A 25644-nucleotide genomic window follows, 5' to 3' on the forward strand; every position below is an offset into this window, starting at 1 on the left:
AGTGTATCAAAACTGGCACAGGACACTGACACCATTCCACAGTGTTACACAGAAGATGTCACTCTTTTATTAACGAACTAGTTAATAGTAGGCCTACTAGCTCATGATGTTTGACAAGACATTGCAGGCCGAATGCAATCCGCACTATGGGTTGCAACTGGACATTGCGGCACAAGGTGGTGCCAACGTGCTGCTCATGAATTACAAATTATTGCATAATGCCTCTCGTGGGCAGATAAAAGGCGTCGATATAGCTAAGCTACTGTCTTCGCAAGAGACACAGAATAACAACAAAAGTGATTATGTAATTTTAGACATGAGTGTAGCGTTAAATGCGGGAAACGGCACTAATCACTATTTTTTGAAGTTGATCATTTGTTAAAGATAATCCCAGACAGGATACCCTTTCAAACCTCTGTCGTTCAAGTCTATTTCCTGATTTTCTTAAATATGTTATTTCACTATAGGCCTAAATATTCTTAAAGTAGGCTAGCCTAAAATCGTAACATTTTCGGCCTGAACTTGCAGAGGTTGACTATTATATAGGCCTATACCTAGTCTATTTTAATAACAAATCCTGGGCTTACTCAACAATGTTGCCATAGGATGTTTAGAACAGGCATCAATGTAACCAATGAATATGTCAAAAATGGTCAGCAGACGGTTTTGTTTCGCTGGGGGGTGGCTTTGCGGCGATCGACACAAAGAAAAATGAGAGGTGTATCCCTTTAAGTTAGCCCAGCAACCCCTGCATGTTGGGAGTTTTTTTTTTCGCCGTCTCTTGTCTGTGTATCCGCCTTCGCTTCCACACCGCCGATTCAATAGTCATACGTGCGTGTGGGTGCTCGAGCTGGGTGACGCTGCGTCCCGCTCTTGGGGAAATACGAGGAAAGTCAAGCTACTTTAGAAAACGATATCATCAACCAAGAATCAACGTTGTAACCAACTACTGTAAGACAGTGTTTTGCAGATAATACGAAAAAATGGCAGATCCAATGACCCAGTCCTCTCAAATATCATCGTCACAGGGACTCGCCGACGGACAGAACTCCGCGAAAGACTCGAAGTTCGCCGGTAAGATGATAGCTTTCATCAAACGGAAACGCAAGTGTCTAACCTGGGCTAAAACAGGTTATATCGAACTTAAAATTAGCAACTGTACTATTAAGATTAGCCTGTTTTGCGTCTTGTTCAAAGGGTTGTCTGTATACAAATGAGTTCTATGTAGGATGGTAACGCAGCATATTTTGAGCACTTTGAATGCTCGCACCTGCTAGTCTCCACGCATGTCTTAGAAATTGCTGGTAATGTGGGCAACAGCAGCTGAATATTGTGAGAAAAGATACCCTAATTGGGACTGCGACATTTGCGTCTCTTCCAGCACATTCGTTTCATTTAGCGATGCGAGCTTGGCGGAGTAAATTTAAAAACTGACTATTAGGCTATTGGTAGAATATCTCGTAATTACGCACAGTCCTTCGCGAATGATCTATACTGATCTCGCCCTAGTAGGCTATTTCTGGCATTGTTAGAGTTGCGTCTGAGAATGGTTTGGCTTTGTTATATATATATATATATATATATATATATATATATATAAAAACAAGCAATTGGGCCATGACATCTTTTTGTTACCTCATTGGGGCCTGATAAAATAGCTTGCCCACATGTTGCGGAGAGGGCAGTCTGCAGTGCAGAGACATTGGTAACTGGGGAAACTGTTAACAGGGAGGACTTCTTAAAGGCGCGTTGTCTGATTTCTATGTGCGAAACATCAATTGAACAGTGGCGATCGCTCCTTGCGTCGAATGAGTAGGCCTACATCTGAAGTGAAAAATAATCTCCCACCGTTCTGCGCACATGGTGTAACAACAGTGGGAGATTATGCAATTACTGTGCTCGCTGATCTCTCTTGCAGGTTTTATTGCCTGGAAAACAAAGAGGAGTACGGTGTTGCCCATATTGCAGCCATCTTTAAACTGCCTATTCATCTTGGGATAGGGAGGGGCGTATTCTGTAAATATTGTGTGGTGCCCTGTACTGTTATGAGGTGAAATGGAAAATTAAATCAGTCCTATTTAGCAAGACGCATCCCACCCTTCCTCTTTTATTTTGTCGGCCGTCTGTTTTTACCGTCTGTTTATTTTATACAGCCTATGGTTTTTACCCAACAAATAGAGTCCTATTTTGACAACAACCAGGTTGGAAGTCCCATACGCCATGCAAATAAATACTTTGAGCCAAAGCCTTACCTGAAGTGGAGGCGCTAATGAAATAATATAGGCCTAAGAAGAACTCTTTATCTCATTTCTCTCTGAAAAATGAAATGTATTTTGTTTTGATTTCAACTGTTATTAAATAACCTTTTCCCTCCTCATGAATAATTTATAATGTGGTGAGGTCCCTTTGTCTGTACACCTAGACAGTTGCAGCGTTCCAACTGGGAAGACCCACCCAGTCTGTTTGTCAATTGTCTGCGTATACCCACAGTGAGCTTATGGGTGCTGATTATACACCCAAGAATGCTGATGTCATGTGTGGTTGACATTCGAAGTGGTTGCATGTGCCAACTGATTTGTAAACCAAGCTCCTGGTACCAAGACCTCTCCCTTTTCTAGTCCTTTGCTAAGTCATTGTAAGACCGTAGAGTTTATACGTCCTCCCAGGTGAGGGCGTGGTTTGTATTTAAGGATGCACCAGTGGCACCAGAGTATGAATATTTAGATTTCCAGAGTCCACAGTGTTTGTTTGCTTTCCCCCAACTAGCACAGTAAAGTGCTGAGCCACACCAACACACACACCAGTGCAGTGTGCTGCACTCAACAAAGTGTGGGCCTGTGCTATTTGCATAGGTAAGGTGATCTACAGATCCAATGGACAATCATTTGTGTGAGGGAATTAGGCTGTGTAGATTCAACACAGACCCACACATTTGGCTGGTTTTGAAGTCAGCAGTGCAAGACTTGAAAGCATCGTGGTAGTGGCTATGCTTTAGGGGAAACGGTGCAATTACGTGGGATCAGAGAATTTTTGTGAGTAAAAGGATATGAGCACAGTATCGGCCCAATATCTGACGCCAGTATCGGTATCAGTGCATCCCTGTGTATTTATGAAAATGTGTATCAGCCAGGGTAGGGATGCACTATTTGTTTCCTGTGCGCCATCTGTGGACAAGGCAACCCTTTTATACCAGATGGCACACATGTGGTCGTGTAGTAACAACTACATTTGTGTTGAACCCTTTGTTAAATCAATGACTCTTTAATTATGCATACATTTCTCACATTCTATTATTTTTTCCCTTGCAAAACCTTGGCCCGTACACAGGAGCTGCTTTGGTCTTATCTAGGCCAAGCAGTTTCCGGAACATTCCTTGGTGATTAAGTAAGCTAAATTGATGCTAATTGTTATCTCATTCAGGGCCCTCATGTGTCAATCAAGATGGTGTGTTGGAAAACATGTCAGAGCACCACAACTTCAAAAGATCATGATTCTGTCCAGGTGCTTGTGTTGAACACCGTACCTGTGTCAAGATCCATGCCCTTTCACCACAAGCGCTAGCTGTCCGTTACACTGTACAGTTAAACTATGCTTTTCAGTCATTATGAAAAGTTTAATTTGTTGATAATATCTCTGTATCCCCATTGTTTTCAAAACCTCACATCCCCTCATTTCCACTGGGTCCATTTTCATAGTACATGGACATTTGATCTGGTTATGCACCTGTTTTTAATTTTCAAGGTCAGGAAAAGACTGACTGTAAGTACTGTGTACTGATGTACTGTAAGGCTGTGGTGTAGGAGGCGAGGGGGAAAAACAGGTGGTGGTTAACACACGCACTAAAAATGCTAGCCTAGTTCTCTGTGAGCCGGTGACCTTGGACAGTACATTTGAGTGCATGGAAAATTAACTTCTCTCCCCTCTTGATATCAATCTGGTTCCCTCTGGTAAGAGCAGTAGAATGATATCGATTTCGGTTCTCCTGTCAAATGTTCGCAAAGAATGATGGCCATTTCTGGTTTCCCCCTGCTTCTCTCTCTCTCTCCCTCTCCCCCTCTCTCTTTCTTCTTGTCCTCCACGTACCTCAATTGTTCAGGCTCTCTCCGTTGTCCTCTGTGGTGGTGGCTAGCATGCTTTTGCTAAGGTCACTGTTTGAGGCTGATGCAGCAGTGTCACCCTCGGGGAGGTTTTGGGTATCATGAGTCGACTGGGATGAGACTGAAGTGACTGGTGTGGCAAGGATACCAAAGCACCCCGCCCCATCATCACCCCTCTCCCATGGTATAGTGTTGCCTGGACTCAAACTAGTATGGGCTATCCCATAGGTGCAGCATACTGTAGACCCAGAAAGACACTCTCAGCCTCACATGCGTGGCCTGAAATGGTGCCACTGACCTGTGGTGTCTGTAACACGATCTGCAGAGCCACGTTCAACCTCTGCCCCAGAAAGACATCTATCTATAGGCTACAACTGCATTATGCTGCCTTGCTGCTAATGTAATGGGGTAAGGACAAGCCACTCTTCTGTCAGTGGAACTAATTAAGAACTTTAAAGCAAAGGTATTTTAATGTGTTTTTTCATTGGCTTATGTTTTTTTTTTTTAATCAGTTTTTATCTTAAGTCATCCCCAGTCAGGCGTTTTGCATTTCTGCATGATGCTGTTCTTTCCCTCAGCCACAGTAATGTCGAGCCCTCAGCATTTCTGGAGCATCAGCATGCTCCTGATCAGATCAATCTGTCCTTTGAGCAAGAGATTCACACGCTCCCACTATCCACACACCCCCTCTGGAATGTGTGTGTGATCAGAGTCAGCTTATTCAGAGGGGTGTGGCGCAGGGTGTGTGGGGCTCCAAATCACACAGAATCGTGCTGGGCCAGTGGTGTGTAAGTGGCACAGGAATTCCGCAGGGTGTGTACCGAGTCGAACCAGAATCCTGCAGGTAAGTCTGGAATCCTGTGAATCACTCCCAAACATGCACTCCGTGACCTGCCCAGTTTGACTTTCTTTCAAAACCCCAATAGCAGCTGCACTCGAAAAACCTGTTTTTTCACTGCAATTAAGACTTGGGCCTTTGCCCTTTTGCCTGCTAAACCCAGACACATCTCAAGTGCAAGGCGGTGGTATGATGATAAATCAAATCTTTTGTGGTACGTGCTCCAGTTTGATAAAGATTCCTGGCTCTTAGGCAGGCCTAGTCCTACAAAGGCCCACATTGTGTCGCAGAACATCACATGTGATTCTGAAGTGTGGCAGAAAATGTCTTCTCTAAATAGGTTACATAATCCATGTCAAGGGAGAGCAGTGTGGGCGCTATGCGCAGAGTAAGACTTTGGAAAATAAGGGAGAAAGTATTTGAGAATTGTCTGTAAATGAAAGTCTCACAATGGCCTATTTAGAAAAGAGTAATGCTGTCAGAGAATTCACATAACTCCTGTGAATGACCCACATGGGGTGGAAAAGGTCCTGCATGTTAAGGGTTCATGTCAGTGTTAAGAGCTACTTTATTTATTTATGTGTATATATTGAGGTGTATTATAGATATATTAAATAAGCCTAATAGGGGTATATGCATGGATAAAATGGTGCTTTTTATGGATCTGCTTGTTTTTTTTATGTTAATCCACTTTTATTTCCTTGTATCAATTACTTTAATATTACATCGGCTATACAGGAAGCCTTAATGTCTCCATTATAAAGTATAAGATGGATTTGGGTTGGAGGGGGGTGGATGGGCAGGGGGGTTCCTCCTTCCTGCAATTTCAGGATGCTCATTTCCTGTCCTTTTTTAATTTTTCAGATTCCTTTCTTTCCTCTTCGCCTGTTTCTCTCATTCAGTCTCCTCAAGGCAAGTGTATGGTTCTCTTACGCTGCTCGCCTGCTTTATAAACCAAAACAATCTCTCTCTCTCTCTCTCTCCCTTGCTCCCTTATCCCTTCACCTCTCTCCCTCCTCTCCCGCTCTCTATCTCTCTCTCCTCTCGCTCGCTGGGCTGCTGCTGTAATGCTCTCCATCCCTCTCTTGAGTGCCCCTCTCCTATTCCGCTCCAGTGCAAAAAAGAGGGTTCGTGTCAGGCTGTGAAAGACAGACGCCGTGTCCAACCTTGTGTTTTCTACCCGACTACTGACTCGACAGCCCCGGCCCCCCCCCCACGCTACCATAACCCCTGGGGCCTTGTAATGGGATCCCATCTGTTCCCCCTTATTTTGACCCTGTGATGCCATGCTTCATGTAACCAAGCAAGCCAGAGAAGCCCCTTCTGTACTCACCGGCAACTGACGGTTGCCATTTTTGACCCCCACCCACCCCATACACACACACTCCTGCTCTGCACACCCTGCGCCCCCCAAATCATTCAGAGCATCTTGATTCCAACTGGACGTCATGCTGATTCATTCTCCGCCCCCTCCCGATTTCCATGCCCCTAAAATACCCATGGTGCATGATTAGTAAAGAATTCAAAGGCACTGTGAATATTTCTTGAAAATGATGGTTTTAATGTGTGCCAGTTTTGGACTAACATCTTGAAACCATTATGGTAAGTCTTTTCTCCATATGAACCAGCAACTCTGCAATGTTGAACTCCACAACAAATGGAAAAATCTGGCTCGTCAGAGCTCTTATTTGTCTCTAGCACGGCCATTTACTGAACAGAGACTTTACCACACACACCCAGTTACAAAGCTTTATTGCTTACCAGAACGCCTAAGTGGTAGAGGATCTCATTTCCTAATGGTGGATAAGAATGTAATAACGTTGCAGTAGCTTTTCTATTATTTATCTCTTGATGCTTCCATTTCCTGATCTGACCTGTGCTGTGTTGACCTCTATCTGAACCTCAGTGGCCCCTCAGTTCACACTCACGACTGCCCAATTAAATGCACAAAAGGCAGAAGGTCCCCAAAGATGACAACCGTTTGATCCATTTCAGTCTTTACCAGCTGTGTGCATTATTTAGGTCAATGTTTCTTGTAGGCCCAGGATAATCCCTAGATTGCCACCTTATTTTAAGAAAGCAGAGAAGTTCAAGTTCACTTTGTGCGAGAGCACAATCCTAAAAATGGATCCCGGTTGATGTCCCTCCGGAGCTCTGTCCTTGTTGCCCCTCCCCCCCTTCCTCCTCCTTCCTTCTCTCACTCTTCTTCCTCTCCTCCTCCTCCTCCTCCTCTCTCTCACCACGACTCTGTGCTTCGGCCTACCCCCCACCCCTCTGGTAGCACAGGTAGAGCGACACTGGGGAGGGATTGGCTGTGAGATCACCAGCTCTGGGAAACATCCCATAGCTATGGCTTCACTCTCTCCACTCTGCTTTTGGCTTGTTAAGACATCTTGCATGTTAAAAGCCGGATAATAGGATCTTGTTTTTTACATTTGTTCGTTTGGTTATGTTTTCATTCCGTATGTTTTCTTTATGTATGTTTGCGTTGTATATGTATGTACAGATTTTTATCTATGAGTTTCTTTATCTGTTTTGTTGAAATCCACAACATCGAATTAGACATCATTATCCTGATTGTTAGGGAAAACTTATTTTCCAAAAGCCGGAGGCAAGATTCTTGCCACTAATTTCAAGTGCTATCCACTCCGTGAGCAGTAACAGGAAGAAGTAGGAATTTCAGGAAATTAAGTATACAGGGCAAGTAGTATGAAGGTCAGGCTATGAGGTCATGGATGTCAAGTTTGCACTTTTAATTGGATGTCACAAAGCTGCACCCAATGCATATGCCTTCCCGGTTTCAATAATATCTTGCCGCAAGATTAGCATACACAGTACTTGCACATTTTGTCTTTCTAGATTGCCATTTGAGCTATTGATGTGATGTTCCTGTAACAGGAGCAATTGTGGGAACCTGCCCCTTGATTTTACCGTAATGTTGAATAGAGGCTCCAGTGTCAGCAGACTGAAGATTGGCAGCCTCGTTTAGCTATTGATTTATTGAGTCCTGTTGGAAGGCACACACTCTGTGACACCCTGTTAATCTTAGGGGGAGGAAGAGACTTTGGCCTAGATACAGTGGCCTATTAAAGCCTGATGGGTAAATTGATGCGAGCCTTTTAATTGTGATCATCCTGTTTTTCTCTGGGCTTTGACTCAATGGAGAGTTCAGATTAATTTGAGAGTAATTATTTCTGTTACTATTGCAGACTGTCGATCACTGTGAGTGTCAGTGTTATTTGTGACTGCTGGAAACATTTCTCAGCCATCAGTGGTTTGTTAATTCAAAGCCTTTTGGCTGTGTCTCATCCAGTTCATATTCCCAAGAGACATGGTAGCTGTTGCTCTGGGAAGCTGTTTTCGGAATTTGTTTTCAAGCATCGAGCCAAAAAATCCCCACACCACACATGTGGACTCCCACTAGTGGCTTCCAGTGTGAACAATGGAGAATAAGTTCCAGGGCAGCCAACGTAAGGCAGACATGGTTACTGATTTGTTGAATCGCGAAGTCGTTGAGAGAGGGCAGCTCATTTGATGTGCTTTGCGTTCCTGTGCCACCCTGGGGTTTGGGTTACAGGGTCAGATTAACCTCATCAGTTAACCCTTGGCACCAGGCATGAGCAAATATTTGTTTCCACACACAGACACACACTGTTCCCCTCTGGGCATGGCATTGAATATGTTTCTTAAAGCTCAGTTGCCATTGAACTGCTGAAATAAACTTCTATTTTATCTGTTAAGCCTTTAATCCCCTGGATGATTAAAAAAAGTGGACTGTTAGGCCACTAACTATCTACCAATCTACCAATGATCAATCAGAGTCTGTTAACACAGACAAGTGGAACTCACAGGGAGGACCTTTTTGGCAGTTGGCAGTCAGGTCATGAGCACCTTGAGGTCTTGTGGCATGAGCCCAGGGTATCCTGTGGTGTATCATGTGAAGGGGATCCTGCCGTCTCTCTTCATAAGGTCATCTCAGCTGTGTGATAGGGGTTGTTCTTGGAGGGGGTAACAGTGGGATATGGGGTTTGGGTCAGGCGACAGACAGACAGCCCACTGTGACTTTCGTTGCACTGGTGTGGTGCTGTTTGCGCCAAGTAGGTTGCTTATCTGTGTTGTCTTAGCGGTGACTGTGCCAGTTGCTCTGTCTGATATTTATTTTTGGAAGCCCCTATTGAAATCTATGTCTTTGGGTTTTTATTATATTATTTTTATTTTGACTTACTCCAGATTCAGGGCCTTAGAATATAGCATGAAATTAGTTAAATAAATAAAAATGAAAACAACTATAACAATTACATAACGAGCCCAAGGGTCTGAGAATTTATGAATAGTCATAGTCATTCTTGTGACCATTGTTGATGCATTGATCCCAAAGGGATGTGCTCAAACTTCACTTAATATTCAGCTACTGTGGTCAGAATCAGTGTTTTGGAGAATAATATAGGAAGACACATGTTAAATGGGCCTTCAGGGAAGTTATGCAATGCAGTTTTGGCACAGGCAGTTAGAAGACAAACTGCCATAGTAGGGCATATCGCAACTCATTAAAGGTCACTGGTAGTTAAACCACAGTGCATTTATCCCTTGTGACCCTTGCCCTCCCCCTCTCCCTAACTGTCCGCAGGCTTGTTATTACAATGTCCCAATTGTGTCACTTGAAGTTGTATGATGAGTCCTCTGTCCCCTGTGCAAAGGGAGGCAGTCTGGCCTGTTACTCCACTATTGGGTTGTGATTGGTGGTTGGCATTTGGTTGTGCTGATGAAGGTTGACCAAGTCCTTTCTTTTGTGTCTTGTAATTTGTAAAAGATCTGATTAGATATAGCAGTAGTTTTTTTCTGAGCAGGAAATAAGAGCACATACCTCTCATTCCTCAAACTATTGAACATCATCACAGGAAATGCAGCAACGTCTGCTTCCTATTTTGATTGCCCTGGAGTCACGTAGCCCTGATTGCCTTGGGAAGACCAGGGCAACGGAGCACACTGCTTTTTAGACCCCACATGCGTCTCAACGCGAGAACAAAATGTTTTTTGCCACCACAGTATGTTGTTAATCAGCACAGTTTGTTTGTTTGTTTAGCTGCAACCTCATTACTACCATATCAATGGATTTTGTCTGTTGTCCTATTGACCCATCAATGGCAACAACTTATGAGTGTGAACGCAGCATGCAGATGATGCCACATACACAACTCCATTTGAAATGCAATGCATGACTGCTTGAGCTGCAAAGAATAAGATGCTGCTATTTTCTGGGAATGTGAGTATTAACACACAAGTATATGACGACCGATTGCTAAAGTTTGGGGTCCTTGAAGGTAAAACTATTTAGATGGTCAATATTGCGTTTAATGTATGAATTATTAACACAAACTTCATCAGATTAGTTGAAATGATGGAGCCCAATGAAGGTAAGAAAGGAAACTAGTTGGGACCCCTCGCTTTAGCATATCCGCATGAGTCTAGAGTGTTTTGATTTTTATATGCCCCCCACCCCTCCTTTTTCTTCTCCTGCTCACTTCACCCGCATGATGGATGCAGACAAAAGAGTGGTGGTAGGCTCTGAGAAACCCTCAGAAGGCGTGGCCACATCACTTCGCTTTCAGCCGGGCTCCTTTACACCGGTCTCCTATGGCAATGAAACCACTGACCGTTCTCACAAAGGCCCAGAGAAGAAGGAGTCCTCCGACTCCAACCTCGCGTCTCCACAAGAGGACTCGCCGATAAAAATGTCCCCCGTGTCTGAGAGGATCAAGGCACTGGAGGCTCTTGCCGCGAAGAAGAATGAACCAGAAAGCAGGAACGAGGGAGGCTTTCCTCACTTCAGGGAACGCCACTACGAGAAGTCGCCCACAGAAGCCCCGCCCCCAGCAGCTTTCCAAAAGAAGACCACTTCACAGGAGAAGGAATCCCCAGAATCACCTTTTGAGGTTTTGGGAGAGACTGTGCAAGGAACTGACTACGAGGACACCGCAGACTGGATGCGGGCTCACCTACCCCCGGCACCTAACTTCGGTACTGAAGATCCAGATCTTGATGATGGAAAAGATGTCCCTGTTATGGAGACTGATGGTGCTTCAAAAGGGAATAAGGAGGAGACCATTTTGGCAGCAGTAGTTCCTGAGGCTTTTGCTGGAGTTCCTGATGCATTTATGGACACTCCGATTGAGCCTCCTGACCTTAAAGACGATTACAATCCAGAGAAGCAAGAGAGCATGGAGGAAGAATCTGAATTCGATTTGAACTTTCTACCAACTGCATACATGTGGGACAAGCAAGAGAATAATGCATCTAAAGGTCCTCCTGGTCAATCTACAGCAAAGGAATCTGATATTTCAGCGCCCCCTGCCACCGCCCCTCCTCCCGCAGGGTTTGGATCCCCCTCTCCCCCCCTATCCCCGCCACCGTCCCCACCTGCATCTCCCCTACAGGCCAAGGTTCCAAAAACAACATTGAAGGGTGATGCTGAGCCATCTGAGACCCATGAGATGGACAGTTCTGGCGAGTCAGATGACACAGTGATTGAGGATGCCTGTGCTTCCATCAAAGTTACCACAACAGAATCTGTTGAGTCAACTCCCAAGCACCCCAGCAGCAAAGATAGTGCTCCTCCTTCTGTAGAAAAAGAGTCGCAGCCAGCCAAACTGGAGAAGCAGCCCATGCAGGTCCCCATTATCAATGTTATTGAGACTGAGGAGCAGGTAGTAAGTGAGGAAGAATATGAGCCAGAAGAGGAAGAGGATGAACGCTACAGGGTCATGCGAGACCCAGTTAGAGAACCAACGAAAGAACAAGAGCCCGCCTCAGATGAGAAGAAAGCTGTACCCTCAGACGCACCCTCAGCTGAAGACCACAAACCGCCTAATGAATCTTCTCAGGTTTCCACAACAGAATCTGTTCAGTCAACTCCCAAGCACCCCAGCAGCAAAGATAGTGGAGATGTTGACACTGTGGTGCAGACCACTCCAAATTCAAGAGGCCTTAGCAAAGAGGAGTCATATGATAAGGCTGTGGTCTTTGAGAGGCCAGACAGTCCAAACGAATCTCTGTCAGAGTCAGCCATCAAGTCTGCTACTGAGGGAAAAGAAGAGAAGTCTGTCAACATTACAGATCACAGAGGTAACCTGTCAGAGGATACAGAGCCTGTAATTGATTCCCATTTGAATAACTTTGTTGCTCAGGATCTCTCTCAGAAAGAAAAACCAAAGTCTGAATTGATCTCAGAGGATGATTATGCATCAGATACCCTTTCAAAATCAAATGTTCTTCCAGATCTGAACGCTGGCTCACTCATCGATCAATCCTATGAAGATCACTTTGGAGATGACTCTTTGCCCGGCTTGGATGAGTCCTCTGATGACCGACAGCTGAACTTTGACACTGTTCCAGAGCCTTCACCTTCAGATTTCTCCTCAGACAATTACATTGAGACACTGGTTTCTCAAAACATATCCAATGTTGGAAATGATGACAGCAAAACAGTGACCAACTCTGGTGACCTCCCTCTGATGGCTGATGATAACTACACCTCCCATCCGGTTGAGGAACAGCCATCCATGCAGGAATATCCTCAAGATGACTTTTCATACTACAGTGACCAGCCAGATTCATTCCCTGGCATGGACCTTGAACCAAACCAAGACGCAAAGGACATGACTGCTGAACCAGTCGCACCGACTGAGAACACAAGTGATCCCGAGAGTATCGAGCCCGACTGCTCTGTCTCCTTGGCAACAGACAGTTTTGTGGAATTCATGAGGGAGTGCTTGAAGTCTCGGGAGGACGAGGAGCCAGAGCCGCTGCTCCTCAGTCACACAACAAAGGCAGAGGCCGTCTCCACTTCCTCTCCAGCTGCAGTAATGGACCTGGAACAGGAGAATAACACCATCCGTGCTCTGAAAGAGCTCGGGAGCAGTCAGGAAGACGAAGAAGACAACAAGACCTCACCCAAGTCCAAGACCTCAGAGCAGGAAAAGAAATCTCCTCAGCCACAACCACAGGCCGAGGTCATCTCGAGTCCCACATGCGACTCCCCAGCCAGTCGGCATGCGTCGGAGACCCCACTGTCCAAAGAGGTAGAGGCGATCGATGTCTGGGTGGCAGAGGCGTACCACCTCGCTGAGCATGTATTGGCAGCAATACTAACCCACCTGTCAGGTAACGCTCCTTCCCTCTGGGCTCTCAGCCTGCTAACCTCCCACGCAAGGAAAGCCAAGCAGTGCACCTCACCCTCCCAAACCCTTTCCCCACCTGGGCTGTGTTCCCAGTTTGATGACAACACTAACAATAACACAAATCGCATGTGTGAGAGACTTGCCAACACTTGACAACTGAATGATTAATTAGCTTATTTGTTTCAGTGTCATATATTGTATTTTTTAGATAATAATATTAATGAACAGTTACTTATAACTTATTGACTTAATGTCATTAAAAAGTTCAGTTGATTAAATATAGTTCAGAACTCTGCATTATGCAGAAGTAGGCAGGCTTTACTCTAAACATAGGTAGCCAAGTTGAGCCTGAAATGCTGTGCGCTCATCTCCACTGTATGACCCTATCCTACCTTGTGTCCTTAAATGTTTGCAGACACCAACAGGCATAGATTGGGGGAAGGGGGTCTAAACATGGTCCCATGGTGTCCTCTTGCACAGCCTGGAAGTCAGTGGGCACAGTCCATCCCAGTGTTAGATTTCGGCCTTGGTGCCACTTTCCACCGCCACCTCACATTTAAAGCACACGTCTGTGCCAGGCTAAATGGGTCTCTCTTTTTTTCAGTGGAAACATGACATTTCACATTTTGCTGTCTGTGTATTGCAGAAGAGGGATATGGTTTGATTGAGAAACAGAGGGATATGGTTTGATTGCAGAGATATCCTTTTCCTTATCACGTGTATCAATCTACACTGCAGGCAGTTAGAATAGTATGTTTTTTTCCCCCAGCTTGCATCAGTTCACTCAGTTTTAAAGGCCCACAATGCCTTTTCTCCAAAAATAACAATGGCACCCCATTTTCTATTTTAACAGGCATGAAGTGTAACAAATCGCCCTAAATAATCTATTCTTGGCTCCATTATACTGATCACATTTTAACACCAACCAAAGGATATGGCACAGCACACCCATCTCCCAGCTCATGGTGAAGCATTTGAAGTGAGCCACAGTCCACACCTCATCCTGAACCCTTGCAGAGCAAACATGAAACCCAAACCCTGTTATGAGTGAAGCAGTATGCAGACAGTACAGGCCTTGTGTCTGACACATGCATCAAAACGCCTGCATACACTACATGCTTCTCTCGCACTGGGCATGCTCTGAATTTAAAGGTTGTTTCCCCGGTAACCAGAAACTAGGGGAAAGTGTAGACTTGAGGTTAGGCGGTGAATGACAATGTTTAACTGGATTCCCAGTCTGAATGTGTTATTTCAGGAATGTTTCGTGATAAGTCTTATCAGTGTGCATGTGATGCACTGATTTCAATAGTATACTTTAATATGTCGAAGTCCTGATAAGTTACTCATTGTTTGTTTGTTTTCTTGCTCACATTCTGCTACTAACAAAAGGCCAGAATGTTATTGGATTCCTTCAAGTGATGTTGTGTACATCTTTGGCAAGGCTTTTAAAATGTCTTTGTTGAAATGTTAGCCAGTATGCTGACTCGGAATGCTCCAAATCTGCTGAAGTGTTACACAACCAGTGTTTTATGAGGGGGGAAAAAAGGTTTGCTCTCAAGGGTGTGGCTTGCTCAGTTGGCGCTTGTTTCCACTAGAGCTGTTTGCACTGCCATGCCAGCCCCCAGTCAGAAGGACGTCACTCTCCTTCCCTGTGATTAGCGTTGCAAGTGAAGTCTGATTTGATGGGAATGCATCGAGAATTGGGCACCCTCAGCTTAGAGGGATTCAATGGAAATCTTCTGCCTTTTAAGATTAGTCCATGTCGGGCCATTTGTCGGAGAAGATATATGTCTATTCACTGTGTGTGTGTTTAGTCTGTGTTTGCCTTTATTGTGAGGCACGAGAGATCATGTGAAATGCTTAAATTGAATATGGCCAAATGTTTATTTTTGGCGTCATAATCCAAGCTGCAGTCTTGGACTGCCAGGTTATTCTGCGATGCAATGAGGTCACACACACTCACTCACACACGCTCACTCTTACTCTCTCTCTCGTTCTGTTTTTGTATACACAAATGCTTATGCATACATGAAATACAAAATCTCATTCAGACTTTAATACACTCCCACACAAACACACTCATGCATGAAAGCACACACACACACTGGCCTGTACCTTTAAGAGCTGTGCAGTGGCAGCGCTGAAAAGAGGCCACTGCGGCTCGGCAGCTACAGGGACCCGCTGTTGGATTTGGGGCTGGTAGACACGGGGGAGAGAGAGAGAGAGAGAGAGAGAGAGAGAGAGAGAGAGAGGGGGGAGGAGGCAGGGAGGGGAGCAATAATGAACGAGAGCTGTCAGCCGAGGCTGCCTCCCTCTGGGTACCAGCAAAGCATGCTGGGAGGGACTCAGACCCCTGCAGTGGTGGGTGAGGAAGCCCCATGCGTGCTCTCTCTCTACTCTTCACTCCGCTCCGCTCCACTGGGACACTCGCCACCCCACATCTGAATCCAGGCGCTGGAAACAATGGTGTGCTTTCTGAGCGCTTTCAAGCACTCGCTCGGCCACAATGGCCATGGAGTTATGTCACGACCATTCCTTTGTAAACAATTTTTTTTCTGTGTTTTCCCCACAGAACAGTCACCATTTTTTTTCTGTTTACGGTACTCCAATGGGCTGCACTCTGAATGGCATTGTAAAATATGTATTTTTGCTTATAGCCATTCCTTGTTCAGAGAACCTATTTAGGGTAGCAAAGAAAAACAAACGCAAAACCATGAGAATGAGTCCTATCTAAACCTTGACACAGGCCAACACTGTTAAATTTGACAAACAATGTTCAACATCAAACTGGATTTTGGGAACCTATTAAGTATATAGCTATAGTTCCCTTTTTCCCAGCGATGAAGTAAAGGCAGTTATATAACAACATTCTATCAAAACAACAGACCCCCACCATGCTCCCCTTCCCCCACTCCAAAGCTAAAACACCTTCTGCTGTAAGACATATGTGGAGATTATAGTGCCCCTCCACCCACCCACACATATACACACACACACACACACACACACACAAACACACTGCGTGCGCACATTATCTGTTTTATAGTTAATTAATGCAGATTACACTATGGCATGACAACATCCCTAACCCAACAGTATTTTTAAAAAAAATGCAAAATATGACAATAAAGACACTCTTAAGTCGTGTCTGAACCTTTCACATACACACCCCACCCCCCACTCCTCATCTCCCACAGCAACGAGCTGATCTAACCTGATGTAACTTCATGACGATTCTCATGCTAGTTCTAACAAACAAACAAATGAGGGAGCAAAACTAGCGCCAGCGTATGTTGACGTCATCCTTGTTTTGACGGTACTGGACTGGGGGGGGGGAGGGGGAGCACGTGGGGGGTAGTCACACAGTGCCCAGTCCGTACACACTGATCTCAGGTCAGCTAGTGCAGTCTAAGCTCGGGCTGTGGTATGTATCGTACTTGTGATGTATAGTGAGTCATGGTGGGATGGAGTAATCCATTGGGATGGATGCCTGGCACCTCCCATCCTGGCAGAACTAAACCCTAACGCTGGAGGGGGTTAAGCCAGCTGTTGGCCTGTTTATACCTTAGTATGTTTGTTAGTGTGTATGTGTGAGTGAGTCGTGTGGGTACACATGTGTGCATAATCATGCCTCTGTGATTTCAGGCGGAGTGTGTGTTTATTCAAAGGTGTGTGTGTGTGTGTGTGAGAGAGAGAGCATGCCGTGTTTGCATTTCCTCCAGGGGCTTTTACCCAGCTTGTTCCAAATCTCTAGCATTGCACTCTGAAAAAAAAGTTGACAGTGCAGCACATGACATGCAAACCAGAATGCTAAATAAGCTATATGATTGCTTGGTCTATCCATTCCTTTTAGAGTAAGCCTACACACACACACACACACACACACACGACCCCCATCGCCAGGCTCTTAAATGCAGCACAGTGTGGACAAGCACACCCACTTATGTAGTCACGGGACCCCAGTCTCCCCTCAGGGCACAACCTTGTGCAGAGCACTATACGTCTCGTCCTGGAGCCTTCTCTCTCTCTCACTCACACACACACACACACACACACACACACACACACACACACACACTGACTCACTTTCTCTCTCTCTCTCTCACTCACACACACACACACACACATATGTGCGCAGGGGTACCATACACACACACACTGACTCACTTTCTCTCTCTCTCTCACACACACACACACACACACACACACACATGTGTGCAGGGGTACCATACACACACACAACCACACACTCATTCTCCTCTCTCTACGTTCTCTTTCCCTCTTTCAAAGGCTCCTCTCATGCAGCAGCAGAAGCCATTTAGTAGCAGGCTCTTAGGGTGTTATATAACAACATATCCAGCACGGTACACAGAAACCATCATTTCTGCATGTGTGACCATGGCCACATGAACATGCAGGCAGGCATGCATATATACACACACACACACACACACACACACGCACACTTGCACTCATGCACACTTACACGCACACACATGGTCCATAAAAGTCTTGGATGTTGGGACTGAAATAGCCAGAGGGTAAATAACTACCCACCTTTGGAGAGGCCATGTATGGACAAGTGAAGAAATGGCAAGCTTGTTTTTGTCAGTGTTACTGTGGTTATTAAAAGTATTTCTCTTTCTCTCCCCTCCTCCTCTTACTCCACTCTTCCCCCTCTCATTTCCACTCTTCTCTTCTCTCCTCCTACTCCACCACTCCGTGGGACATACATATACACACATTTGCACTCAACCAAATACACAAACAACACGCACGTTGTTCCACATATCGTGACCCATGTTCCTGATGTGTACACACATAAACACACAATCACATGTAAAAATGCTCCTCATCCACACAAACTCCCAATTTTACATACACACACACACACACACTCACTCTCACACTTCACACAAACCCGCATACACACACCTCTCTCCCTCACATACATTACATTACTCCAAACACACACACACCTCCACTGTCCTGCCCTGTACCTGTGCAGTGAAAGACCTGGTGTACTGGCGCGACCCCAAGAAGTCGGGCGTGGTGTTCGGCGTGTCCATGCTGCTGCTGCTGTCGCTGGCGGCGTTCAGCATCGTCAGCGTGGTCTCCTACATCCTGCTCGCCCTGCTCTGCGTCACCATCAGCTTCCGCATCTACAAGTCCGTCGTGCAGGCCGTGCAGAAGTCCGGCGATGGACACCCCTTCAAGTGAGGAACACACACACACACACACACACACACACACAATTGTAATGTGATAATGCAGCTGTGACCTAGTAATATGCAACCTCATGCAGTTGGAGCATAAGATGTAACTGTATCATAAGCATGGGTCTCTAGTTAAGGAGCCGCAGGGCAGAACACTTCCCTCTCACCTTTCACCTTTCACCTTCATGTCCTTAGAAAGAAAGGGAGATGCTGAAATGGAACAGGGAACCTTTTGTATGAGACTGAGGGAGTGTCGTGTATATTTGCACTGGCAATTATGGGAAAGGGAGCTAGCGATGTTCATCCCCTGAACTGCATATCAGTCCTTCATGCATCCCGGGCTGTGTTGTTTATTTCTTTACATCAAAGGTGCAGTAAAGAAGTAATCATATCCAAAATATATCAAATAAAGTGATTGTGTTTATTTCATTATTCCTTTTTCTACTAGTTCTTGAGCTCTATGCAATGGTAGAATAGTCTAGACAACAGAAAGACCACGGGTGCAGAAGACGCCCCCACTCCTATGTGGGTCACCCCTTTTTCTGTGTCAATATAAAAGAGAAATCAATATCCTGATTGAGAGGTCTAGCCATCCCATCTCAATGTCATGTCATCATCCCAGTGGGAGACTGGAATGTGATATGGCCAGGGGCAGTGTGGGTAATGTAGTTTGTGTGGTTCGTGAGCAGACCACCGGAAGGAGGTCATCTTTACCACAGGGAGTTTCCTAAGCATGTCATGTTAGCAGCGTTATGCAGGCCATCATTGCTTCAGTGGTATATAACACATATGTTGTGTATTGCTTCAGTGGTATAACACACATATGTTGTGTATTGTTTGTGTGTGTGTGTGTGTGTGTGTGTGTGTGTGTGTGTGTGTGTGTTTGTGTGTGTGTACACATGACAGAGCCTTCATGGAGAAGGACGTCAGCGTTCCCCCTGAGACCTTCCGTAAGCATGTGGACCAGTGCCTGACCTACGTCAACCGCGCCCTCAAACAGATGAGCCGGCTCTTCCTGGTCGAGGACCTGGTGGACTCTCTCAAGGTGTGTGTGTGTGTGCGCTTGTTGTTTTGTGTGTGGGGGTGTTTTTATATTGAACTCTATGTAAGGAATAGACCACAGAAAAGCTGGAAGGTTACATTACAAATGTTATTTTTTTTGTCTGGTTCTGAAGTTCAGGCTTTGTTTGTTTGTCGTCTATGTGTGTGTCTCTGTTTGTTTGTCGTGTGTGTGTGTGTGTGTGTGCGCCACAATGAATTATTCATCATGTCCCTTGGTCGACTGGTATCTTCTCACTCCTCTTCTTCCTCCTCCCATTCTTTCGGTGTGGCCCCGCCCCTCCCTCCTTCCTTCCTCCTCTCCCTGGTCTCTGCTGCTGTGCCATCTATTTTTAACACACACATAGGCCAGAAGAGAGAGAGAGAGAGAGAGGGATAGAGAGACAGGCCAAAGACAAGGGGAGAGGGAATGTCTGTGGAGAGAGAAAAGGAGAAGGAAGAGTGAGGCAAACTGGGAAATTGCTGCAGAGATGAAGAGATGAAGAGAGTGATGATGAAACAGGAAAGGAGGGGGAGATGAACAGAGGGTGAGAGAAAGAGAGGGATGGGGTAAAAAGGGAGGATGAAAGTAAAAAAGTGAGGGCGGGACGTCCACTAGCACTCTCTGTGTCCGTGGCATCTCCCCTCCGCCTTAAGAGTGTCAGGCGGAGCGACAGCACACACGCCTGACCTGAGGCCTAATCATAGGGCTCTGACGTGTGTGTGTGTGTGTGTGTGTGTGTGTGTGTGTGGTGGTCATGTTTGACCTCATTGAGTAGCAGGGGCAGGAGTAGCAACAACAGCAGCAGCAGTGGTGATACGCTCTCATAGCCTGAGGATTACAGCACTCGGCCTGACCCAGAATGGGATGCTCGGGAGGGAGGGAGGGAGGAGAGAGGGAGAGAGAGAGAACGCCTGAGAGAGAAGGGGAGGTAGAGATAGAGAACGCTATAAGAGAGAGAGAAGGGGAGAGAGAGATAGAGAACGCTATAAGAGAGAGAGAAGGGGAGAGAGAGATAGAGAACGCTATAAGAGAGAGAGAAGGGGAGAGAGAGATAGAGAACGCTATAAGAGAGAGAGAAGGGGAGAGAGAGATAGAGAACGCTATAAGAGAGAGAGAAGGGGAGATGGAGAACGCTATAAGAGAGAGAGAAGGGGAGAGAGAGATAGAGAACGCTATGAGAGAGAGAGAAGGGGAGAGAGAGATAGAGAACGCTATAAGAGAGAGAGAAGGGGAGATGGAGAACGCTATGAAAGAGAGAGAAGGGGAGAGAGAGATAGAGAACGCTATAAGAGAGAGAGAAGGGGGGGCGGTAGTGAATAAGAGTCTCCATCCTCTGCAGCCTATGGTACACAGGGAGAGTAAGCGACTTGAGTCCACATGCAGAGAGAAGGCCTGTGTGTGTTCCATGAATGCCTTTTACAACGGCAATCCTCCTTCAACCTCACATGCACTGTGCTAGACCTGGCTGCCCTCCAGGCCTGCTTAAGAAGCCATGGCTGCCGTAATGAACACTATGCAATCAGATTAGGCATAGTAGGAGACTTATCCCCCACACACAAACACACACACACACACACACACACACACACACAAATACCCATTCTTACTCTAGTGTGTGTGTTTTCTCTGCAGTTGGCTGTTGCCATGTGGCTGTTGACCTATGTGGGCGCCGTCTTCAATGGAATCACCATCCTCATCCTTGGTAAGGGCCAAATCAGTGCATCAGCCATACCAGGCATACCAAAACCTCCTGATCGTTGTGAAACAGTCCAAACAACTCACAGCAACAGCACAAATATGGTGTTACCTACTGCATTACAATATGAATGATTTTCCCCTTTTTTTCCTCTCTTTAGCTGACATCCTGATCTTTACCATGCCTCTGGTGTATGAGAAGAACAAGGTGAGATTTCAAAGTGTGTCAGACTTGAAATGCACAGCATGTTCAAGAAACTTTGACCGTTAATTCAGTTATGCAGCCGCAGGCAAAAGACCAAAAAATCATGAAGCCTCAATATTTTAAAGTCAAAAGGTACACATAGAACCTCTGCAGCAAAATGATGCGGACAATTGAGATTTTCTTCAATGCTGCCTCTTATTTATTGAACTTAAAACACAGAAATTTGGGCCATGTGTCCAGGGGTGTCAAATCTTTGGTACTGTAGGCATCAGGAACCAGTTAGGTCTCTACTACTATGTGAGGTCCTGCATTGGTTCCCTTCCAGTTGACAATTATTTACCAAATTTAAAAGGAAGTACATTGAGGAAGTGACTCATGAATACTATTTCCTGGTTGGACTTTGCACTCAGTTCTTTTCTGTTTTTCTGTAAAATGCAGACAAATCCACCCTGACTGTTAGCTACCCAGTCTGCGGAGTGTGTTGAGTCATTCCCTAAGTCATCATGTAACCTTAAGAGCAGCAGAGCGGCTCACATACCACACAGAGCAGGAAAGCGGTGGGGGTGCAGGTTATGACACGTTTTCTCCACTCTGACATCATCTTTATGGGACGTGGTCATCAATTATGCAAAGTCAAAAGAGCCGTTACTGCTGTAAAAATGGCTTATGATGTCTATCAGGCTACATTATGTCATTTGTGTGAATTCAACTTCAAGGTCATAAGCCTTAATGGGCTTCAAGTTCATGTAAAAAGACTCATGCCATCAGTCTTGCATGCAGACATACTGTATGTGCACACACACAAGGCTGTGCTGTGTTAGATCATGAAAGCCCAGTTTTTTGGAAGTCAGCATAGTTTTTGCTGTGTTGCTGCCTTGATGTGGGCCTGAGGTCAAGTGAGAGATTTCAGACTTCCTTGAACTGCTTCACTGTTTCACATCTGGTCTGAAATCCCAGACCATTGGACTTTTCATGCAGTGAGAAATGTGAGCTCTAAAATGATCAGCAGAAAGTGAATCCAACTGCCCTGATGTGTCCCTTCCTTTTCTTCACTCACAGACCCAGATCGATAAATATGTGGACATCGCACGTACTCAAATCAACACCACGATGGCCAAGTAAGACTCATTTGTGTGCGTGTGTGTGAGTGTGTGTGCGTGCGTGTGTGTGTGTGTGTGTGTGTGTGTGTGTGTGTGTTTGTGTGTGTGTGTATGTGTGTCGGAGTGAGAGAGAGTGTGAGACATGAGTAATTTTAAAATGAGATGTAAAAAAAGTGGAATGATATCGCCACCTGATGGGCAGTAGCCATAGCTAGATTGACACCATTATAATATCTCTTTTCTTCTCCTTTCTTTCTTTCCTTCCTTCTTTCTTTCTTAATTTCTTTCTGTCTTTCTGCAGGTTACAAGAGAAACTTCCTGCATCAATGAAGCGAGGCAAAACGGAATGATCCTGCTTTATTGGATCGTCTCATCACCACCACCACCCTCGTCCTCCTGTCATGTTAGACCCTCATCCTCATCCCAGTGATCCCCAATCTAACCCTCTGTCCCCCTCCCCACACATCTACACTGTCCAACAGTCCCCCCCCTCGCCTCCCTCCCTGCCCTGAACCAGCTAGTGTGGACAAACGCAACAAGAAATCTTTACGAGCTTCTCCGTATTCACTATTAACCGTGCAGCGCAGGCTTAACTCTCCGCGCTATAGGGAAGCTACAGTGGCAGCCCAGTGGTGTCACCAATAGCACAGGACGTAGAGGAGGAAGGGATGTTACTCTGTAACTGGATACATTTTGTTGTTGTGTGTTTTTGTTTGTGTTTTTTGTATCGGCGCTCCGAAATGGCCCAGGGTTGGTGAACTAGACTGAATCTACGAGCTGGTGTTGCAGTGGCAGGGTGTCAGGTGGTGATGTTGGAGGCGGTGAAAGATCAAGGATAGGGGTTGGTGTTGTACAAGCCAATGTCTGTAATTGAAAACAACACTTTGCTTAAAATAAAACTGAAAAGGTTATTTAAAAAATGAGAAAAGGCTTTTTTATATATGTTAATGAATTTCTTTTTTTTCTGCCCAGTCTCCATGCATTTGAGTGAGGAAAAAAACATAGTTTTTAGATGATAAACTCCTCAACGTTTTTGGTTGGATATCTCTGGGACTTCTCTGTTATTGATTGGCTGCCTAGCCTGTCACTCACTTTATCATTTGTGTTCTGTTCACCTTAAGGCACTTATGTTTGTATATGATCTGCAATGCACTGAAGATGTGTCTGCTTCGCCCAGACAGGTGGAATAAAGAGGTTTGAAGCAGTGTTCCAGCGGTGTTACTTTTGGTCTAGTTCACCTCGTTGCTTCTTGGAGCGTCATGTGTATATAATAAGTCAAGGCAACAGACTGTCTGCCGTAAAGGAGTAAGGTGTCGCTTTTTATATAACAAATAATCCCCTTATGGCAAGCGTGCTAATTTCTGTTACATCTCAGTGTCACTGTTGCGTTCATAATGTGGATTTACTATACTATTCTTCTACTTATCATTACTGCTGATACTATACTAATTATTATCACAGTTGATATTATTGCTATCACTGGTTAGACTGACTGCTTTGATTCACTGTTTTGTGTCATTGTGAAAAAGCTTAGCCTTTCTCCCGTCTCAAGGCTTCAGACCGCCAAGGTGATGACCTGTGTTGATCTTTGACCTCCAGGGTGTTGGTGAGCGTGTCTGTCACTAAGGGGGGTGATCTACAGTATATTCGCTTGCCATGGCCTTGCCACACTTTCCCTGACGACCATGTTTGAAATGCCAGGCCGCAGGACGTTAAGATGAACGTGCATCCATGCCCCGCTCTCCAGGTTATTTCAGTGTAAAGTCCTGCGAAATACTCTCCTTGTAAGCCACTGGCTCTAGAACGGACCCACTGATCGGATCTGTTTTAGTATCGGCAACCACCTGCGCGTCACACTGTTTAAAGTAATGGATATGCTCAGTGAGGCTTGTTTTCACCTTCATTTCTTTATGCAAAATGTAAAGCATTTTGTCTGACAAGGCTACTCATCTTCAAGGGCCTTGTAGATTTTTGTTTTCTTTGTATTTCTAAGGGATATTAAGATGAAGAAACTGGGAAGGGTGGGATGTTTATATAGGGTTTTTTTCCTGGTGTGTGTTCTGTTGTGTATATTTGCCAACATCTCCATCCCCCTTGAAATAAGTAAACAGGGTTTTGTTCTCGGCACTTGATTTGCATCTCTGCAAGACATCTGTAGATAATATATGGAATCTGTTTCAAATATGCATTTACTGTATTTCAGTTATGTTATAATGGTTCTCAGATTGCCTCTCAATGCATTGACTATTACTGCTATTGTTATTACTATTACTACTACTACTACTACTACACAGAAGTCTGTCTCCTGCTGAATGTGTCTTCCCTGCAATATTTATAGTACATTCCATCTTGTGCATGCAGCGCAGTGTCTTGGTGGGATCAGAAGGAGGTTTTACCAGGTAACATGCTCTTCTGCTGTTCCCTGCCAAGACACTCTGCTCCTGTATTCATTGTCCTCCTTATAAAGGCTGTTTTTTCAAATCACAATATTGGATGTGTAGTCGTCGTAGGAGTTCTTGTTGAGTATTCACCATGCACGCCTCAGTTGCATTCTTGTACATGCGCACTTAATACATACGTACATGCTCTTCGCAAACGCATACACACTCACCTACAGTTGAAAGTATCCTATGTCTGAAAACCACGGTGTCCTTGTTTTCCGCTGGACTGACATGCTTAAATGAACGTGTTTGGCGGCCGAAGCATGGGTGCGGTGCTTTTTGGTGAATAGGCTACGTTCCAGCAAATAGGGTTTCATAGGTATCTCTTCAGCCATGACTGACAAATGCAATGCTGTCTGTTTTTTTTTTTCTTTTATCAGTAGACTACACAAACCTACTCCTCTGTAGATACCATGCCTTAGTTGCTGTTCTATTCTCCTTTAGTGTTAAGAGTTCAGGAAGAACTACACTATGACTATTTTTGACTTAATTCTGTAGTTTCAGTGCATGTTTCCACCTTGATCTTTTTATTTTGTTTTTTCTTCTTGGGAAGGGAGGGTTGATGGGAGTTGGAAGTCATTTTATTTCTGGTCAGGATTTTTTCTTCCTTTTTTGTTTTGCTTTTGACTTTCTCTTGATAACTAGATGTGTTAACTAACACCTAAGACTCTGTTTGTTAGCTGCAGGTTTAGTTTGTTTGTGGGTGCTTTGGAGAAAAAAACAAAGTTGCAAACAGAGGAAACAGATCTATGTGGTCCCTGTGCTGATGTCAAAGTGGAATTAATAAAAAGTACATCAGAAGACATCCTTTGTGTCCAGTTGTCTTTTAAAAG

At 45.0% G+C, this 25644-nt stretch overlaps 1 protein-coding gene and 1 long non-coding RNA gene across 4 annotated transcripts; one reads left to right on the forward strand and one right to left on the reverse strand.

Annotated features, from left to right (window-relative positions):
- Positions 1–736: 736 nt before the first annotated feature.
- Positions 737–25616, forward strand: rtn3 (reticulon 3). 3 transcript variants are annotated; one of them, XM_042070453.1, is made up of 9 exons: positions 737–1074; positions 5800–5847; positions 10480–13095; positions 18121–18328; positions 19235–19373; positions 21003–21072; positions 21227–21273; positions 22330–22388; positions 22672–25616. In XM_042070453.1, exons 1-9 carry the CDS (start codon positions 984–986, stop codon positions 22718–22720), a joined length of 3327 nt encoding a protein of 1108 aa, XP_041926387.1. In that variant the 5' UTR covers positions 737–983; the 3' UTR covers positions 22721–25616. The 3 variants fall into 3 exon arrangements, with proteins under 3 accessions (XP_041926387.1, XP_041926389.1, XP_041926390.1); XM_042070455.1 differs by lacking the exon at positions 10480–13095 and having other exon boundaries at positions 772–1074; XM_042070456.1 differs by lacking the exons at positions 5800–5847; positions 10480–13095 and having other exon boundaries at positions 777–1074.
- On the reverse strand, positions 13535–18022 carry LOC121690108. The gene is made up of 3 exons (XR_006024994.1): positions 18009–18022; positions 15643–15647; positions 13535–15074 (listed from the first exon to the last, which is right to left on the reverse strand). It is a non-coding gene; the product is annotated as an uncharacterized LOC121690108 (long non-coding RNA).
- Positions 25617–25644: the final 28 nt, after the last annotated feature.

This window comes from Alosa sapidissima, chromosome 18 (genome assembly GCF_018492685.1).
Source record: "Alosa sapidissima isolate fAloSap1 chromosome 18, fAloSap1.pri, whole genome shotgun sequence".
Taxonomy (NCBI): Eukaryota; Metazoa; Chordata; class Actinopteri; order Clupeiformes; family Clupeidae; genus Alosa; species Alosa sapidissima.